This window comes from Lepus europaeus, chromosome 1 (genome assembly GCF_033115175.1).
Source record: "Lepus europaeus isolate LE1 chromosome 1, mLepTim1.pri, whole genome shotgun sequence".
Taxonomy (NCBI): domain Eukaryota; kingdom Metazoa; phylum Chordata; class Mammalia; order Lagomorpha; family Leporidae; genus Lepus; species Lepus europaeus.
In genome coordinates this window covers 162,444,726-162,462,178 of record NC_084827.1, presented here as the reverse complement: position 1 = coordinate 162,462,178, position 17,453 = coordinate 162,444,726, and the positions used below count along the sequence as shown (strand labels likewise).

The 17,453-nt window shown below is 58.7% G+C and overlaps 1 protein-coding gene across 9 annotated transcripts in view; it reads left to right on the top strand.

Moving 5' to 3' along the window:
* TNS1 (tensin 1) overlaps positions 1-17,453 on the top strand; it is a 191,253-nt gene that overhangs the window by 99,140 nt on the left and 74,660 nt on the right. For 7 of the 9 annotated variants that reach the window (XM_062191499.1, XM_062191517.1, XM_062191480.1 and 4 more), the window contains 11 exons: positions 1,742-1,791; positions 3,663-3,834; positions 5,897-5,947; positions 6,838-6,960; positions 7,911-7,975; positions 9,293-9,376; positions 11,835-11,947; positions 12,394-12,454; positions 12,655-12,730; positions 13,193-13,322; positions 16,396-16,461. In XM_062191499.1, the coding sequence (XP_062047483.1) occupies positions 3,667-3,834; positions 5,897-5,947; positions 6,838-6,960; positions 7,911-7,975; positions 9,293-9,376; positions 11,835-11,947; positions 12,394-12,454; positions 12,655-12,730; positions 13,193-13,322; positions 16,396-16,461 (937 nt within the window). In that variant the 5' untranslated portion in view covers positions 1,742-1,791; positions 3,663-3,666. Of the gene's footprint in view, positions 1-441; positions 579-623; positions 722-1,741; positions 1,792-3,662; positions 3,835-5,896; positions 5,948-6,837; positions 6,961-7,910; positions 7,976-9,292; positions 9,377-11,834; positions 11,948-12,393; positions 12,455-12,654; positions 12,731-13,192; positions 13,323-16,395; positions 16,462-17,453 lie in introns of those variants that run through there. The other 2 variants (XM_062191536.1, XM_062191527.1) reach the window with 2 other exon arrangements.

The following is a 17,453-nucleotide window of genomic DNA, read 5'->3' as shown; positions in this document are numbered from 1 at the left end:
CCTGGGCTCCCCAGATCCCCTGCTGAGCCGGGTCCCCCGCTGCCCGCTCCCTCCCAGGGCCTGGGACCCCGTTGTGCATGGCTGCATCTCAGGCTTGGCTGGCTACGCGGCGGCTTCCAGTTGTTCGAAGCAGCTGTGGTGGCTTCCTCCAAAAGTGGCTGTGGATCAGCAGATGAAGCCCCAGGGGCTATTTATAGCAGGGTGGCCCCGGGGCTTGGAGCAGGGCCCACAGCCTGGGGAGAGTCAGTGCCTCCTCATCAGAGAGCAGCCCAGGGAGATGGATGGGGTGCGTCTGCGTGCCTCTGGGCGGGTGGTGTTGGCACAGGCGCTCCTGACCCCCTCCCTACCCCGCCTGACTCATGCAAACCCCAGCCTGTGGGGGCCCCCTGAGGAGCTGGGAGGCTCTTCCGCCCGGCAGCCCCACTTGGCTCCTTCCTCCTCTCGCTGCTGAACTGCTCAGAGTGCAGAAGCAGCCCGGGCAGAGGGGCCGCCGGCCACTGCCACCTTCTCCTTCCCGGGACGGCTACATGAGGAGCCCCCCCACCTCCCCCGGCAAGGGGCTCTGACCGCAGCTGCAGGTGGGAGCAGGGCTCAGAGCCCACCTGCACGCCTCTGGAGCCAGGAGGGGACTGATGGGGGTTCTTCTTGGGGGCCTGGGGATCAAGCGCCAAGTCAGAGTGCGAATCCTGCTTGGTTGTCAGCTCTCCAGGGGGACTTGGGGGTGAGTCACCTTGAGCCTCAGTTTCTCCCCTCCTTGGCAGACTGTGGTCTGGTCCTCTCCAGAGGTGGCCGAGACCTGGTGGTTGGGACGGGTTGGTTTCTGGGGCGCACGTGGGTGTTTGGAAGGTGTCGGTGGGCGCAGAGGGCCCGGGCTGGACTGGGTGTCGATTTTGCACCCTGTGAGGTGCTGCAGAGGTGGCTGGTAGAAGTGCTGCAGGCTTCTGCTGTTCTATGGGGTGAGCATTTGGCTGTGAGCACAACTACAGCTGTCGTTACTGAGTGCCGGGCAGAGTGCTCTCTACACACAGTTGATCTGCATCCTGCCCGCAAGCCGCTGAGGGTCGCCCCAGTGGACACTGGTGGGACAAGTGGCTCCGAGGGGCCGAGTCACTTGTGAGGCAGTGCAGAGGGACCCTGGAACCCAGTCCCTGGGGAGCAAGGGACTCGGACCCTGTGCATTCTCCCTACTCCATCCCACTGCGCTGGGGTGTTTGGTCCCTTGGCCTAATGTTGCACGAGTTGACCACCCAGGGACAGGAGCAGGTGAGACAGGTGACAGACACTCTGGAAGTGGGCTCCCTGCCTAGTCCTTGTCTTTGTACGTGATATCCCTGGAGGTTCTTGTCTTGAGCCTTTTGACTAAGAGCTGCCGGGGAGGGAGCCAGGCTCACACCGTCCTGCTGGTCTCCCCGGCTTCTCTCCCCTGCTTGTCCACGGGGGGTGGTGTCCCCATGGCGGGTCCTCAGTGTAGGTGTCACCAGCAGGTGGGGCGCCTTGCTGGCTCCTGGCTTTCTTCCTTCTGTCCCTCTGGGGCTGCCTGCAGGCGGGCAGGCTCACGTGGAATTGGCGGTGGTTGTTTTTGGCTTCAGGCAGCTGAGGTGCTAGGGTGGTGGGGCTGGAATGTTGGCAGAGAAAACAGCAGACAATCTGTGTTTGGCCATGGCCCTGGGTGCTCCCGTGGACAGCTCTCTGCTGCTCTGCTGGCCCTCCCAGTAACACTGCCTCTCTCTCCCTCTCCCAGGGCTCCAGCAGAGTCACTCCAAGTGTCCAGCCCCATCCCCGGCCCAGCAGGTATGTCTGGCACATGGGGCAAAAGGTGAGGGTGCAGGCTGTGGGGTGATATGGGTGTTCCTGTCAAGTCTTGCCTCTGGGTCCCCAAGAGTGAAGCCACAAAGCCACAGAAAGAGAGACAGATGCCACTTGGTAGCAGTTGTGTTTGGAGTTTGAACTCCGAGCCAGACCGGCGTTTGATGGTGGACAGAGCACTGCATTGTGGAGAAGATGACTTGTGAGAGGTACACAAGCAGCCACCAAGACTTGGGCTGGAATTCAGGACCGGCCGGCACCAGCTGCCCACAGGCGGGAGGTGGCCCTTGGGATGACCCTGCCTTCCCCTAAAGCAGAGAACAGTTTGGTGGGGTGGAAGGGTGCGGAGTGTAACGCCGAAATTGTCCAGCTGGCGGTGCTGGTCTGGCTGTTTGGGATCAGCCCCAGGAGGGCAGGTGGGTGCCTGGGATGGGCTCCTCCTGGCTCATGCCTGTCATTGCCTTGTCCTGTGCACTCCCATGGAACTGTGCGAGTGCTGCTTGCCTGCCTTTGCTGTCTTGGTGCGAGGACCAGAGGGTGTTGGAGGGTGGGGCTGGGGGATGGGCCACATTAGCTGAGGCTCCCTGCCCCAAACCCATTTTCTGTGAGGGTTGTCTTTGGTTTCTTGTCCCAGGCTGCCTGCCACCTACAGAGCTGTCCCTGGGTAGGCTGTTGCCGCCTGAGTGGCCGGCGCTGGGCACTGGTTCTCCGCCCCCGCACCCCAAGCCGTAAAAGCCACACTGCGTCCTTGGCTGCTGCATCTTCATGCTGCATCCAGCTAGACAGATAGGCTCAGAGTAGGCCTGCTGGAGATCTGGATTCTTCTAGCTGCCCAATGACGGGGGGCTCGGTCTCCCCGGTGCCAGGGAGGCCTCCCCGCCTTTACATACCCTGGGCGTGGGTGTTCCTCCCACTGCCTCTGCAGTCTCGGTTTACCCTGCTGCGGGGAAGGGTAAGCGAAACGAGGCAACGGTCGTGCCCCCGTGGATAGTGGGGAAGCGAGGTGTGGGTAGGGACACGCGGGGCTTGGAGGGGTAGAGATGCTCCTGACAGACGGGCTGCCCAGGGACTCCTGGGCCCTGCTCCTGCAAGTAAAGCTGGGAGAGGTACAGAGATGTGAGCTCCTCTCTGTCCTTCCCCCAGCCCAGGGGGCTCCCATCTCTGCAGGCAACACATGGCTCCGGGGGCCACCCCACCATGGTGGCGGCCAAGACCCTGTGCTGTCTTCTTTTCTGGGTTGTTAGACCTCAGCAAGAAGTAGCCCTGGCAGTGGTGGGAGCTGCTGGAGGCAGGGAGAGAGCCAGGGCACAAAGCAGCCGCTCTGCCTGCCTCCTGGGAGGGCAGGAATGTGCCTCGTGGTCTGCTTACCTGGAGCCCAGGTGAGCGGGTCACCTGAGCCGCCCCCTTCCTCCCCCCAAGAGGCCTCTCGCTCAGTGCACAGCTCTGGTGTTGGGGAAGCAGCAGAAGGCTCAGCTCCTGGATGCTGGAGAGCACCCGGCCAGGCTCTCCTTCCTCTTCCCGAGAGAGTCCTGGGATCCTCCCGGACACCTGCCACTCTCCCTCTGACCAGGCAGGGCGAGCACCTAGGCTCCTGGACTGTCTGGCCCTGGCTCTGACTTCTGGAATCACAGGGCAATGCCAGGACTGCTGGGAACCTACAGTTGCTGGGAACATTAGAGTTGGCATCCTTGAGGCTGTCCAAGGTCCTCACCAGCCTCTGCCCCAGCTGGCTGCCCCGGCCTTGACCCGGGCTGGCTGCGGGGTCAGGCAGGTTGTGTTGGCAGGTGCAGCTATCTGGGGACTTGCCCTGGGGGGCAGGTTCTGATCCGGACACCCCCTGCCCACTGTCTCCTTAGAAACATGAGCGTGAGCCGGACCATGGAGGACGACTGTGAGCTGGACCTGGTGTACGTCACGGAGAGGATCATTGCCGTGTCCTTCCCCAGCACGGCCAACGAGGAGAACTTCCGGAGCAACCTCCGGGAAGTGGCTCAGATGCTCAAGTCCAAGCATGGCGGCAACTATCTGGTGAGGACGGGGCCCCGGCCGCTCTGGCCTTCCTGCGGGTGGCCGTGCACTAGCTCCTGCCCCTTGCAACTGCTTGCTTTGCTCAGCCCTGGGGCCCCCTTCCTTCACTTTCTCTCCAGCCCAGCTCAGTTCTAAGGATCCGGAAGAGAGAGAGAGAGAGAGAGAGAGAGAGAGAGAGAGAGAGAGAGAAACCAGGAGAAGAGATTAACACAAGCTTGTGTTATTGAGAGTTTTCTGTGAGCCCAGCTCTGTTAAATTGCCAAGCGCATAGTTCAGCCCTCGCGACAGCTGTGGGAAGCAGGCACTTGTTAGGGCAAGGAGGTGGGGGTGGGGAGGTAGGTTAACAGCCAGAAGTCACAGGTCGGAAAGGGCTGGAGCTGACCTCTGGGAGGTCTCAGGGTGGAGTCATGGCCACGTGTGTCTTTGGGGCCCTGTGTTGCTGGCACGGAGGGCTTGTCCAACATGTAGGTGAGGTGCCAGGCGATAGTGGTTTTCTCCAGTGGAGGAGGGCTGACCTGTCCCTAACCCAGAGGAAGGCTCCGGTCCATCGTACAGGGAGGCCATGTGGGCTGGCTCCAGCTGCAGTGGCTTCCTGGGTATGCTCTAATGACCACACACTTGGCGGCCTCAAGCGACAGGAGTGGGTCTCTCATAGTTCTGGCTCCTGGGAGAGAGAATCCTACCTTGCTCTTCCCACTGCTGCTGTCTCCCAGCAACCCTTGGCATCCCGTGGCTTGCAGCTTCATCCCTCCCACCCTGCCTCTGTCATCACACAGCCTTGCCCCTGCCCGGTTCTCTGTGCCCCTCCTCTTGTTAGGGGACTCAGGCCCGTCCTCCGTCTGGGGGTCCTCAAACCAAGATCCTTAACTGCTCGCATCAGCGTCTTCATTTGCTTTTCGTTGCTGAATGAGGATAGCTGAGAACAGGTTAATGGCATCTCAGAGTCTGGAGGTCACAGGTCAGGATGGGGTGGCTCTGCAGTTGAGGTCTGCTGGGACTGGTCACCGTGGGTGTGCAGGGGCAGTCATGTGATATCTGCTAGGGGCTGGTCACCGTGGGTGTACAGGGGCGGTCACGTGATATCTGCTGAGGGCTGGTCACCGTGGGTGTGCAGGGGCGGTCACGTGACATCTGCTGGGGGCTGGTCACCGTGGGTGTGCAGGGGCGGTCATGTGACATCTGCTGGGGGCTGGTCACCATGGGTGTGCAGGGGCGGTCTGGTGTTGGGACCCAGGACTCTGTGGCTCTCTCTGCTCTGCCACCGCTCTCTCCACCCTGTCCCTGCAAGACTGTGCTGTCCTCTTCTCCCCAGGAGACCATGCAGTGGTCTTTGAGTGTCTACCCAGGCAGTGGGGTGCAGTGGGAGTCACAGACACAGGGTGGGGGGGTACCTATGGGATCAAGGGTCGGAAGGGCCCTGCCCAGAACAGTTGGCCCGCTCTGGTTGAGGTGGGGAGTCTAACAGTAGAGATGCTACATGTTCATGGGCAAAGGTCTCAAGTCAGCCTGCGACCTGGTGGCCAGGGATGGCCAAGTGCCACCACGCACCACCCCTGGACTCCCTCCCTCCCACCCTGCCTGGCTGGGCCACGGATTTTTTTTTTTTTAAAGTTTTGTTTATTTATTTGAGTGGTAGAGTTACAGATGGAGAGAAGGAGAGACATAAAGAGAGGGATCTTCCATTTGCTGGTTCACTCCTCAAATGGCCATAAAATCTGAAGCTGGGTCGATCCGAAGCCAGGAACCAGGAGCTTCTTCCGGGTCTCTCATGCAGTTGCAAGGGCCCAAGCACTTGGGCCATTTTCTGCTGCTTTCCCAGGCCATAGCAGAGAGCTGGGTTGGAAGAGGAGCAGCCGGGACACGAACAGGCACTCCTATGGGATGCCAGCACTGCAGGTGGAGGGTTGGCCTACTACGCCACAGCGCCAGCCCTGGGGCCGTGGATCTTTAGAGGGGACTAGAGAAGGCACCACTGTCCATCGTGTCCCCAGTGTGACCGGTGGCTTCCTCGCCGGGCTTCTCTGTGCCTCTGCTCATGGTCTCATCCTGCCTCTCCTTCCAGCTGTTCAACCTCTCCGAGCGGAGACCGGACATCACCAAGCTCCACGCCAAGGTGAGCCGATAGTTGTTTTGGGGTGGGGCGGGGTGGTTGTCTCCCGCATGGATGATATGGGGACCCGCCCTGAGGTCCCCAATTCTGTCTCAGGCACGCACCATGGCCATCTGTACGGCCCTTGCAAGTTGGAGGGTCTTCTTATAGCAGGCGGAGAGCCATGTGTGTGACGCATGTCGGGGAGGCGGGTCACAGAAGCTGAGTTCCTCCCCGAGGCTGCCCTGGGGAGCACGGGGCACCCAGGGGGACGCCGTTGTGCCCGAGTTGTGCTATCTGGATTTCAAATGCTGCTTTGGGCATCCCTGCCACCAGTTTTACTTTGTTTGCTTGTGGGTTTGTGTCAGGGACTGTGCTGTGGATGTTGGCTCCCAGCTCTTGGATTCTGGTCCCTGGGCAGGCCACAGACCTCTGTGGGCCTCCGTGTGTGCCTGTGAGTGATGTGGCTGGATTAGGTGGTTCTCTCTTACTCCAAAGCTTAGCAGGCTTCTCTGAGCCAGCTTCGTTTTTGCACTTCCAGGGTCTGGGAATGAGCTGGGAACCACGGGGGAACCTGAGGGAGTCCTTGGTTCCAGAGCTCGAGGGCTGTTGCTTAGGCTTTCTTGGGACATTTTAAGGTCCGAGTCCTGTGCACCTTGGGGTGATTGTCTCCATGCCTTTGTTTTACATGCATAGAGAGAAGCAGGCTGGAGAGGGGTGTGGCTTGCCCGAGGGCCTGCAGAGAGTCAGTGCAGAGCTGAGCCCCAGGCCCAGGCTCTGCAGACCTGGCTGGTGGCCTTACCTCCCAGCGCGCTGCCGGGGGCCTGCTGCTGGTACTGCTTTCCCAGTGCTGGTAGCCGCGGGCCCGCTTAGCTCCCAGGGCTTGCTCTGCTCATTCATGGCTTGGGCCACAGGTACTGGAATTCGGCTGGCCTGACCTGCACACCCCAGCCCTGGAGAAGATCTGCAGTGTGTGCAAGGCCATGGACACCTGGCTCACCGCAGACCCCCACAACGTCGTCGTGCTGCACAACAAGGTCTGGGCAGTGTGTGGTGTGCGTGCGCGTGTGTGCACATGTGTGCATATGTGTGCACACACTGCAGGCTTGTGTGTGCCTGCATGTGCCTGCATGCGTGTGCAGGTGCCGTGTGTGCACGTGTGTGTTCATGTGTATACACATGTGTGCATGCACTGCAGGCTTGTGTGTGCCTGCATGTGCCTGCATGCGTGTGCAGGTGCCACGTGTGCCTGTGTGTGCACGTGTGTGTTCATGTGTATACATATGTGTGCATGCACTGCAGGCTTGTGTGTGCCTGCATGTGTGTAGGTGCCATGTGTGCCTGTGTGTGCACGTGTGTGTTCATGTGTATACATATGTGTGCACACATTGCAGGCTTGTGTGTGCCTGCATGTGCCTGCATGCGTGTGTAGGTGCCATGTGTGCCTGTGTGTGCACGTGTGTGTTCATGTGTATACATATGTGTGCACGCACTGCAGGCTTGTGTGTGCCTGCATGTGTGTGTAGGTGCCATGTGTGCCTGTGTGTGCACGTGTGTTCATGTGTATACATATGTGTGCACACATTGCAGGCTTGTGTGTGCCTGCATGTGTGTGTAGGTGCCATGTGTGCCTGTGTGTGGACACATGTGTGTGTGCATGTGTGTTGTGTGTTCATGCACACATGCCTAAGTGCATCCTCGGAGAAGTGTGTCTAGCCACAATCTTTGGATTGTGTCAGTGCCCAAGTCTGTGTGTGTTCTTTGCAGGGGGTAATAGCTTCTGATCCTGCAGGCACCCCAGAGCGCTGGTTCTGGGGATGTGTCCCCAGCAGCCCCGGGTCAGCTGTTTTCTCTGGGAAACTCCACCCCTGCCCTGTGCTCCCGCCCAGCCTCACGCCCCTCTGCAGCCCCTGCCCTCTCCGCCGAGGCTCTGGGGCCGTAGATGCGACCTCAGCATTAAAGGCTTCTGTGTCTGGGGTTCTTGCAGGGGAACCGGGGCAGGATAGGCGTTGTCATCGCCGCTTACATGCACTACAGCAACATCTCTGCCAGGTAAGAGGGCCCGAGCCGCCGAGCCTCTGAGCACCGCCCCACCCATGGGGCCGGCAGGGTGAGGACAGAGTGCAGCAGGGGTGAGAAGGACGGTGAGGTGCTGGATTCCCCGGAAGAGGAGGGGCCTGCACGTGGCTCTGAGGGGGACAGAGGGCAGCAGAGAGCAGAGTCCACCCTCCTGCCCGCAGGGGGCGCCTTCAGTGGGCCACTCGCCCTTGCCCAACTGCCTTCTGTCTCCCTGGGTAAACAGGGAAGGAGTTGGAAAGAAGTGTTGGGTCAGTCCAGGCCCACCAAGCCCATCTGGAAGTTCTGTCCTCCGTCCGCTGTCTCTGGCCAGCAGGACCCTCTTCCTGCCCAGGGCTTGTGGAGCAAGGACAGGAAGGAAGCAGCAGGTGAATCAGTTCTGCAGGGGCGGGGCAAGTGCCCATTCATCCATTTGTTCAGTGGTGGTCGCTGAGCTGCCCCTGTGCCGGGCAGGGGTCTAGGAGCTGGGAGACACAGAGACAAGTGCCAGCCCCTGCCCCTGTGCACACGAAGGGAGGAAACGCGCTGATGCTCATGGCTGAGGACATGGGGACTGAGGGAGGACAGCGGGCGGTGAGGCTCTGGGACCTCGAGGAGCCGTTGTGAGGAGTCCGGGGGTGGGGCTTGTAGCTGAGGAAGGAGAAAGGCCCCAGGAGGGGTGTGAGGAGCTGGGTGAGGGAGGGCAGGGGAGGAGGGAGGGCAGGGGAGGAGGGAGGGCAAGCTCTGGGGCCCGGTGGAGTGGAGTTCATTCTAAGAGTGATGGAAGCTATTGCCAGGGGAGGGCCACGACCTGACTTGTTTCAAGGTGATCACTCAGTGGGTGGGGCATCTTGCAGAGGGCTCACGGGGGAGGGGGTAGTTTTACTGCTTGAAGAAAGTCAGCCCAGCCGCATCCTTGCCCAACCTTGAGCCCTTCTGTGCACCTACTCTGTGCAAGTGGGGCTCAGCCCTCTATGGCTGCTCCATCCCCTGACAACCTTTGAGGAGGAAGAACGTGGTTATCGCCCCCATGTGACAGGTGAGGGGAATGAGGTCCAGATCCGTGGGGTGGAGTCCCACGCCCCAGGATGCAGGGCTAAGTGCTAGGCTTGGGATGGGCTGGCTGCAGAGCCTCCAGGGGAGTACAGTCCGGCACAGGCCATGCAGGTGTGCCGGATCGCTCTCTTCCTGCCAGCCCGGCCAGCCCTGCCAGCCCGGGGTGGTTTAGGTGCAACGCTGACTGCAGGGCTAGGGGAGCAGGACATGTTCTCGCACGTGGAATTGGCTTCTCACACCTCCTGTCTCTCCCCACAGCGCTGACCAGGCCCTGGACCGGTTTGCAATGAAGCGGTTCTATGAGGACAAGATCGTACCCATCGGCCAGCCGTCCCAGAGAAGGTGGGTGTCTGGGGCTTGCCGCCCAGGCGCTCACTGTGCATGGGGACTGGGCCGTGGACTCACAGTGGGTGGGATGGCTGTGCTGAGGTGCAACCAAGCACCTGTGTTCAGATGCCAGCTGGGAGGAGCGAGGGTTCGGGGGTGCATCTGAGAGGCCAGTGTCCCTGCTGCCTGCCCTGGGAAGTCACAGACACAGGGCAAAGAGGCCCCAGCTGTTGGGAGAGTTGAAATCATCTTAATCACGTGGTCTGCACACAGTCACAGGGTAGCCCAGGCAGGTGGCAAGGTTGAGGCACTCTGGCTGTGAGCACTGAGCCCTGTAGAACAGGCCACAGGCCCCTGCTTAGGGAGCTGATGGGCCATTGAGGGAGACGGACATGACACAGGTAACCATGCAGAGAAGGCGGCGACAGAGAGCACTTAGTGCTGGGGCAGAGACAGCGGAGTGGTGCGGAGAGGGGGAGGGGAGCACGGATGTGCAGGGTGCAGCGCGCCAGGAGGTGACTCTGAGCCCAAGCTGGGGTGATGATGAGCTCCCAGTGACCGTGGAGGGCGTCCCCATTTTCCAGACGAGGAGCCTGAGCACGAGGAGGGGATGTGGCCAGGGCCCTCGGTGAGCAGTGGTGGAGCTGGAGTGGACGGGAAGGCCTAGTAGTGACCCCTGGGCCAGGGCAGTGCCCCCTCCGCACCGACTTGGGGATGGTACACAATCAAGGACACCTCTGGCAATGGGGCTCTGGGGAGTGGACAACTGGGTGGGCCTGAGGCTGGTTCACACTGATGGGAGGGGTGTGGGAGGGAGGCCTGAGTGGACAGAAAGAAGCATCCCTGGGCTGAGGGCAGGGCAGAGGGAAGAAGAGGGTAAGTGCAAAGGCCCGGAGGTCAGGACTCTTGGCTTTTCTGGCCTCGGGGTCAGGAGCTGCTGTTGTGCACTGAGGGTCTTTCCTGGGACCTCGGTCCCTGGCTTCCCATGGACGGCTGCTGGTCTCGGTCACCCTGAAGGGTAAGGGACACCAGCAGGGGGTGTGTGTGACAATGGCACCCTGTGGTTTGGAGAAGGTGGGACAGTGGTCTGAAGCTGGTAGCTCTCAGTAGTAGAACTCAGGGATTCCACGGTGCTCAGTGCGTGCGTAGAGCGTGCAGTGGGCGTGTGTCTGTGAGCACGTGTGCATTATCTGTGTCTGCCAGGCGGCGCCTATCTGTCCCTGCATGTGCTTGTGGGTGGGCCGTTCCTCCGTGTCTGGATATGAACGTGCAACTGGTTTCCTATGCTCTGGTTGCCGCTCTCCTTCCTTCTTGTCAGTGTCGCTTGCAGGGAATGGAGCAGGCCCAGCAGTGGAGGCTGGGAGGGTGGCAGGGAGGGGCTTTGCCTGCAGCTCCCGCATTCATTGTTTCCTGCCCCCGCACTCATTGTCCCCAGCACACAGATACATCCTGGCTTGGGTCGTTGGAGGTAGCCCCATCCAGGCTCAGTGACAGTGGCTCTCAGGCCTGGAGAGGGTCCCGGAAGCCCAGGGACAGGAGGAGAGTGTGGTTGTGATCAGTGGTCCTGGTCCCACCCTCCCGAGAGAGAGAGAGAGAGAGAGAGAGAGAGAGAGCTCCTATTGGCTCCTGTGTAGTCTCAGGATGCCTTCTGATTGGCTACTGAGCCTGGCGTCTCCAGCTGGAAGTGCTGCCCCATCAAGGGCAAAAGGCCTGCCTAAGCCCAGCCTTCAGCCCCTCCCTGCCCTCTTGCTCCCAGCTTTGTGTGTTCTTGCTGTGTGGCTTTGGAAAGCCTGCATGGTCCTTTCTGGCTCTCGTTTTCCCTCGGGGACAGGAGGTGTTGCTCTTTCTTCCTATCAGATCTTAAAAAGAACTGTGTGCTCTTGACCCTAGAGATGGGGACCCTTACTGGGAATTAGGTATCTCAAGTGCCCAGCGAAGTCACTGCCATACAGGGATGTTATACACTGTAGCACACCGTAAAGAGAATAAAGAACTGTAGTTAGTAAACTCTTTTTGCTGGACTGTTACATGGTTGGTGGGTCTGGCGGGTGTAGAAGGTGGGCTGTGGATGTAGGTGTTGGCGTGCTTTGGGCTCGGTGTTGAGGGTGTGAGCAGCCTCGTGGTTGGGCAGTTTGCCTCTTGCAGCGGGGAGCAGCTAACTGAAGCCTGTCTGGGATGTGGGGAGGAATTTTGGTCCAGCAGGCGATTCTGGGCTGAGTGATGCCGAGAGAGGTGCCCATGTTCTCCACCAGGGGGCGCTGGAGATTGCCAAGTGGGACGTGTGCCTTGCCCCAGCTGCAGGGCCGGCCAATACCATGGGCTCCCAGCAGCCAGGGTGGCATGCCTGTGCTGGGGCAGGGACCAGGAGGCCTGGAGGTGGGGTGGCCTAGGGCAGCGTTCCTGGAGGAAAGAGAGCAGGCTGGTTGTGCAGCAGCCCTGGCCTCTGCCTGAAGCCGCCCTCTCCCGGCTGCAGGTATGTGCACTATTTCAGCGGTCTGCTCTCCGGCGCCATCAAAATGAACAACAAGCCCTTGTTTCTGCACCACGTGATCATGCATGGCATCCCCAACTTTGAGTCTAAAGGAGGTACCTGCTCCTGGCCCTCTGCCTTCCTGCCCCTCCCCCTCCCTCCCCCCTTCCATCTCCTTCTCTTAAATAAAAAATGTTAATTAATTAAAAAAAAAAACAACAACAAAAGAGGCAGCCTTGGGTGGTAAAACAGCATAGGAGCTGCAGAGCCCTCAGGCAGGCACTGGGGCCTGAACTTCGGTGTCTCCTGAACTCTGTCCGTTTGCAAAACGGGTGCCTGCTTGCAAGGCATGCTGGCACGTGGTGTTGGCGTGGCAAGTTCTGGTCAGCGCAAAAGGCCTTACAAGTGAAAGTTAGTATTTCTTCCCTGCTCTTCCCCTTTCCCCTTCCTGCCTCTCCTCCCTTCCTCTCTCTCTGTCTGCCTCTCCTCCATCCCCCTCCCCTCTCTCCCTCCTCTTGCCACCATTCCTGCTGTCTCTGCTCACTCCACCCCTCCCCGACAGGATGTCGGCCGTTTCTCCGCATCTACCAGGCCATGCAACCCGTTTATACGTCTGGCATCTAGTAAGTGTGTGTGGGACGGAGGGCCCAGGGTGGCCAAGGGCCAGGGCCAAGAACTGGGACAGGGGTGAGGGGCAGAAGGTGGTGAGGTTTCCCAGTGGCCCTGCAGCAGGGGGCAGCAGGGGGGGGGGAGGGCAGTGGGCCCTCCGATGCCCCGGCCTGCCCCCAGCAGCCCTCTCTTCTCTGCCCACTCTCTCCCTTAGCAACATCCCAGGAGACAGCCAGAACAGCATCTGCATCACCATCGAGCCAGGGCTGCTGTTGAAGGGAGACATCTTGGTGAGTGTGGCCCTCTGTCTCCAGCCCTGCTGCTGCCCCTCTCCTCCTGCTCCCCTCCTGCCCCTAGGCCAGCACAGCTGCTCCCGGCAGGCGGCCAGACCTGCAAGGCCTTGCAGCTCAAACAGTGCTTGTCTACTCCCCTGCGCTGCAGTTGGACGTCCCCTCCCCTGGGCCTCTCTCCTGTTCTGGAAATGCTCCCTCTGGGAAACGCTGCCCCCTCCTGGCTCCTGCTGGCTGCTCAGGACTCCTGTGGTCCTAGCCTCAGCCATGCCTGTTGCATGAGATCCCTGCTTCCCACCTGGGTGGGGAAACCCCCTGGGAGGACAGTTTTGTCCCCACAGCTGGCCTCCAGCTCGCTGCTCTTCTAGAAGTTTCCCCAGAGATCCCTGGGTGTTGGTGACTTCTCCCCAGCTGGGTCTGGGGCAAGTCTCAGGCCCCTGACTGCCTCCCCCACCCCCCCAGCTCAAGTGCTACCACAAGAAGTTCCGCAGCCCAGCCCGGGACGTCATCTTCCGGGTGCAGTTCCACACCTGCGCAATCCACGACCTGGGCGTTGTCTTTGGCAAGGAGGACCTCGACGATGCCTTCAAAGGTGGGACTGGCAGGGCAGAGCCCAGCTGAAGGGGCTGTGGTGGCTGTGGGGCCCGCCCTTCCCGAGCTGTGTGGTCTGCCAGGGCTCAGGTGTACTCTAGGTGACAGTGGCGGAGCATGGGGAGAGAGTTCCGAGGGCTGTGGTCTGGAATGCAAGTTGTCAAGTCAAGTGGAGATAAATGGCTGCCCAGTGCCTGGGCCATCACCCTCTCCTGCTGCTTTCTCTGTGTCTCCTCCTGGTTTTCCCCGTCTGTCCCGCGGGTCCTGCTGACTCGCAGGTGTTTTGTCCAATAGTCCCTGGGCGTTCATTTTGTGTAAGGCTCGGTATTGAGTGCTGGGGAACAATAGAAAGCACGGCACGGTGTCTGCCTTGGTGAGCACAGCAATGTTGTGGAGTAGGGAGGCAGAGCTGGTAGGGACGAGTCTCTCCCAGGGTGGAGAGCAGGAGATGGGCTACGACAGCAGGGAAGGAGGCAAGGTGGTCAGGGAGGGGCTTTTGCTTCCTTTATCTAGTTGAGGTTTTATCTATATCACATTGAAGCTTGGGTCATGCAAATATACACATCCATCCATTTACCCACATACCTACCCTACCCATCCACCCACCCATCTCTCTATCCATCCATTCATGCACACGCACAACCATCCTTCCATATATCCATCCATCCACACAGTCAACCATCAATCCATCCATCCAATCATCCTTACATCCATCCATCCATGTGCACCATCATCCACCCATTCATCTCTCCTTCCACTCATCCACCCACCCATCTATCTACTGATCCATCTACCCATCAGTTTGTCTGTCCACTTATCCCAACTCATCCATCCATCCATGCTCCCATTCATCCATCCATACAGCTATCCACCCTTCCAGTCATCTGTCCATCCTCCCATTCATCCATCCACCCATCCATCCATACAGCTACCCACCTTCCAGTCATCTGTCCATCCATCCATTCATCCATCCACCCATCCATCCATACAGCTACCCACCTTCCAGTCATCTGTCCATCCATCCATCCATCCATCCATCCATCCATACAGCTACCCACCCTTCCAGTCATCTGTCCATCCATCCATCCATCCATCCATACAGCTACCCACCTTCCAGTCATCTGTCCATCCATCCATCCATTCATCCATCCACCCATCCATCCATCCTCCCATTCATCCATCCACCCATCCATCCATACAGCTACCCACCCTTCCAGTCATCTGTCCATCCATCCATCCATCCATCCATCCATCCACCCATCCATCCATACAGCTACCCACCCTTCCAGTCATCTGTCCATCCATCCATCCATTCATCCATCCACCCATCCATCCATACAGCTACCCACCCTTCCAGTCATCTGTCCATCCATCCATCCATCCATCCACCCATCCATCCATACAGCTACCCACCCTTCCAGTCATCTGTCCATCCATCCATCCATCCACCCATCCATCCATACAGCTACCCACCCTTCCAGTCATCTGTCCATCCATCCATCCATCCATCCATCCATCCAGCTACCCACCCTTCCAGTCATCTGTCCATCCATCCATCCATCCACCCATCCATCCATCACTCATCCATCCATCCTTCCACTCATCCACACACCCATTTATCCATCTACCCATCTACCTACCCATCAATTCATCTATCCACCTATCCCTTCCACTCATCTACCCATTCATCCATCCACCCATCCCTTAACCCACTCGCTCCCTCCACCACTCATCACTGTGTGTCCGTATGTACCAGGCATGTGCTAGGCCCTGGATACAAGGATAGAAAGTCATGTCCCAGCTGCAGGGAGCTCAGCGTCAAGGAGACACACAGATGTGATTCTATGAAGTGACGGACATGTGCACAGCCGTGATGAGTGTCCCACAGAGCAGACACTGTCCTGCTGTAACTCCTCTTCCCACAGGCAGTGATAGTGATCTGTACCCAGACTGAGCTCAGACAGAGAGGCATAGAGTAGGGCCAGGCCTCGGAGGAGGGGCTGGATCCCCTCCGTGGGGTCTGGCAGGACTCTGTGCAGGACAAGGATGGTTCTGTGATGAGTCCTGCTAGCATTGGAGCTAGGAGAGCAAACGGAAGACGCCGCTGTAAATGCAGAACAGTCTGTGAATGTTATCGGTTTTAAGAGAAAGATAAGAGTAGAGCCAACAAAACAAATGACGGGACTGGGAGAGGCGGAGGGAGGGAGGGTCGCAGATTTCCGCTTTGTATGTGGCGGGAGCCAGGAGACACCATCGAAAATGGAAAGATTGGTAAATAGAGGCTTACCAGTAGTACGTACAATTTCAAAGATAGTCAGCAGAAGAAATAGAAATAGCAACCCCACCAGATTTAAGAAAGAAGGTGGAAATAGTGTAAGTGAGGCAAATTACGTGTCTTCGTGGTGGTGAACCAAGGGAGACTGACATCTAGAAAAGACACTTTGAGGCTACCTGAAGAGACTGGGCGCTAAGTGGCCAGTGGGACAAAGCGAAGAGATGGTTTGAAGTGGTTACTGCAGGCAGGGCCAGGTTTAATTTCATTGTACACCTGTGATTTCGTGCCTGTGTGTATTAATGTAGCTGTAAATTAACTATTATATTATTAAACAGGTCTGCACATACTTACTGTTGTCTAAAAACTGTATGGGGGCCGGCATCGTGGCTCACTAGGCTAATCCTCCACCAGTGGCGCTGGCATCCCGTGTTCTAGTCCTGGTTGGGGTGCCGGATTCTGTCCCGGTTGCTCCTCTTCCAGTCCAGCTCTCTGCTGTGGCCCGAGAGTGCAGTGGATAATGGCCCAAGTGCTTGGGCCCTGCACCCGCATGGGAGACCAAGAGGAAGCACCTGGCTCCTGGCTTTGGATCGGCACAGCACGCTGGCTGCAATGCGCTGGCCATAGCGGCCACTTTGGGGGGTGAACCAACGGAAAAGGGAAGACCTTTCTCTCTGTCTCTCTCTCTCTCACTGTCTAACTCTGCCTGTCAAAAACAAAACAAAACAAAACAAAACAAAAACTGTATGGGGTGTTTTTGGGGAATTCATTGCCCATTTTTATTTCCCTTGTGTTTTTTCAGATGATCGGTTTCCAGATTACGGCAAAGTGGAGTTTGTATTTTCTTATGGGCCAGAGAAGATTCAAGGTACACACTGAATTAGGATCTGTTCTCACACTGTTTCCATCCATCCTCCCGGGAGGCTGGTCCATTCTGCAAGGGGAGAGCTGCCCATGTTGGGGAGGCAGGCCAGCACTAAAGGATCTGGGTGTCAGAGTGGACCCCCAGCTAAACGTGAACCAGTGACTTATTCTTTGGATAAGAGAAGCAGACAGGGAGGCTGTGGGTTGGATAAACAGTTCTGGTTGCCTTAGGTCATCATCCTGTTCTATTCTGAGACCAAGAGGGTCATGGTGGGTGGAGGAAGGGGCTGGGGGCCACTCACAGGCGCTGTAGGGACCTGGATGAGTATTTTTGAGAACTGAGGTGTTGCAACCCAAAGGCCATTTAATAATAGCTTGCAGGCAGCCTGTGTGTGGAGACCAGTTGTTCGTGCGCGCAGGCTGTGGGGAGATGGAGTGGGCTCCCTGTGCAGGGAGTCTGGGCAGACCAGGAAGGTGGCACACTCTGCCTGCCTGGCATTCCTGGGGTGCCCACCTTGCGTGGAGAGCGTCTTGGGGTGCAAGACAGGGGCATGCCTGGGATGACCTTACCATTGAGCTTCTGCTGTCCCAGATATCCTGACCCCTTGCAGCCATTAGGAGCCTGCCCCACCCCCCAACCCTCCTTATCCTGGCTCGGGCACAGATTCTGTCTCCTGGCACCATCCCAGGGGCTCCAGGGATGCCGAGGAGAGGACAGACCCCAGTCAGGGAGCCCTCCCAGTGTCCTCCAGGGTGGACTGTGCATTGCCACCCCTCAGCATGTGTCCCGACTGACCCCCATGACCTTGTATGAGCCCCATCAAGAATGCAGGAAGCCACACTCCTGGGTTCTCCATCCAGCTTCAGCCCCTGGTCCCACCTGCCCAACACAGGAGAAGGAGACTTCCTGGGGGAGCATCCCTGGGCATGGGGCGGGGCTGTGGGCTTGCTCCGAGTTCCAGCTGGTGACTCCTTGCCCCTCTCCTGCCCACCCTG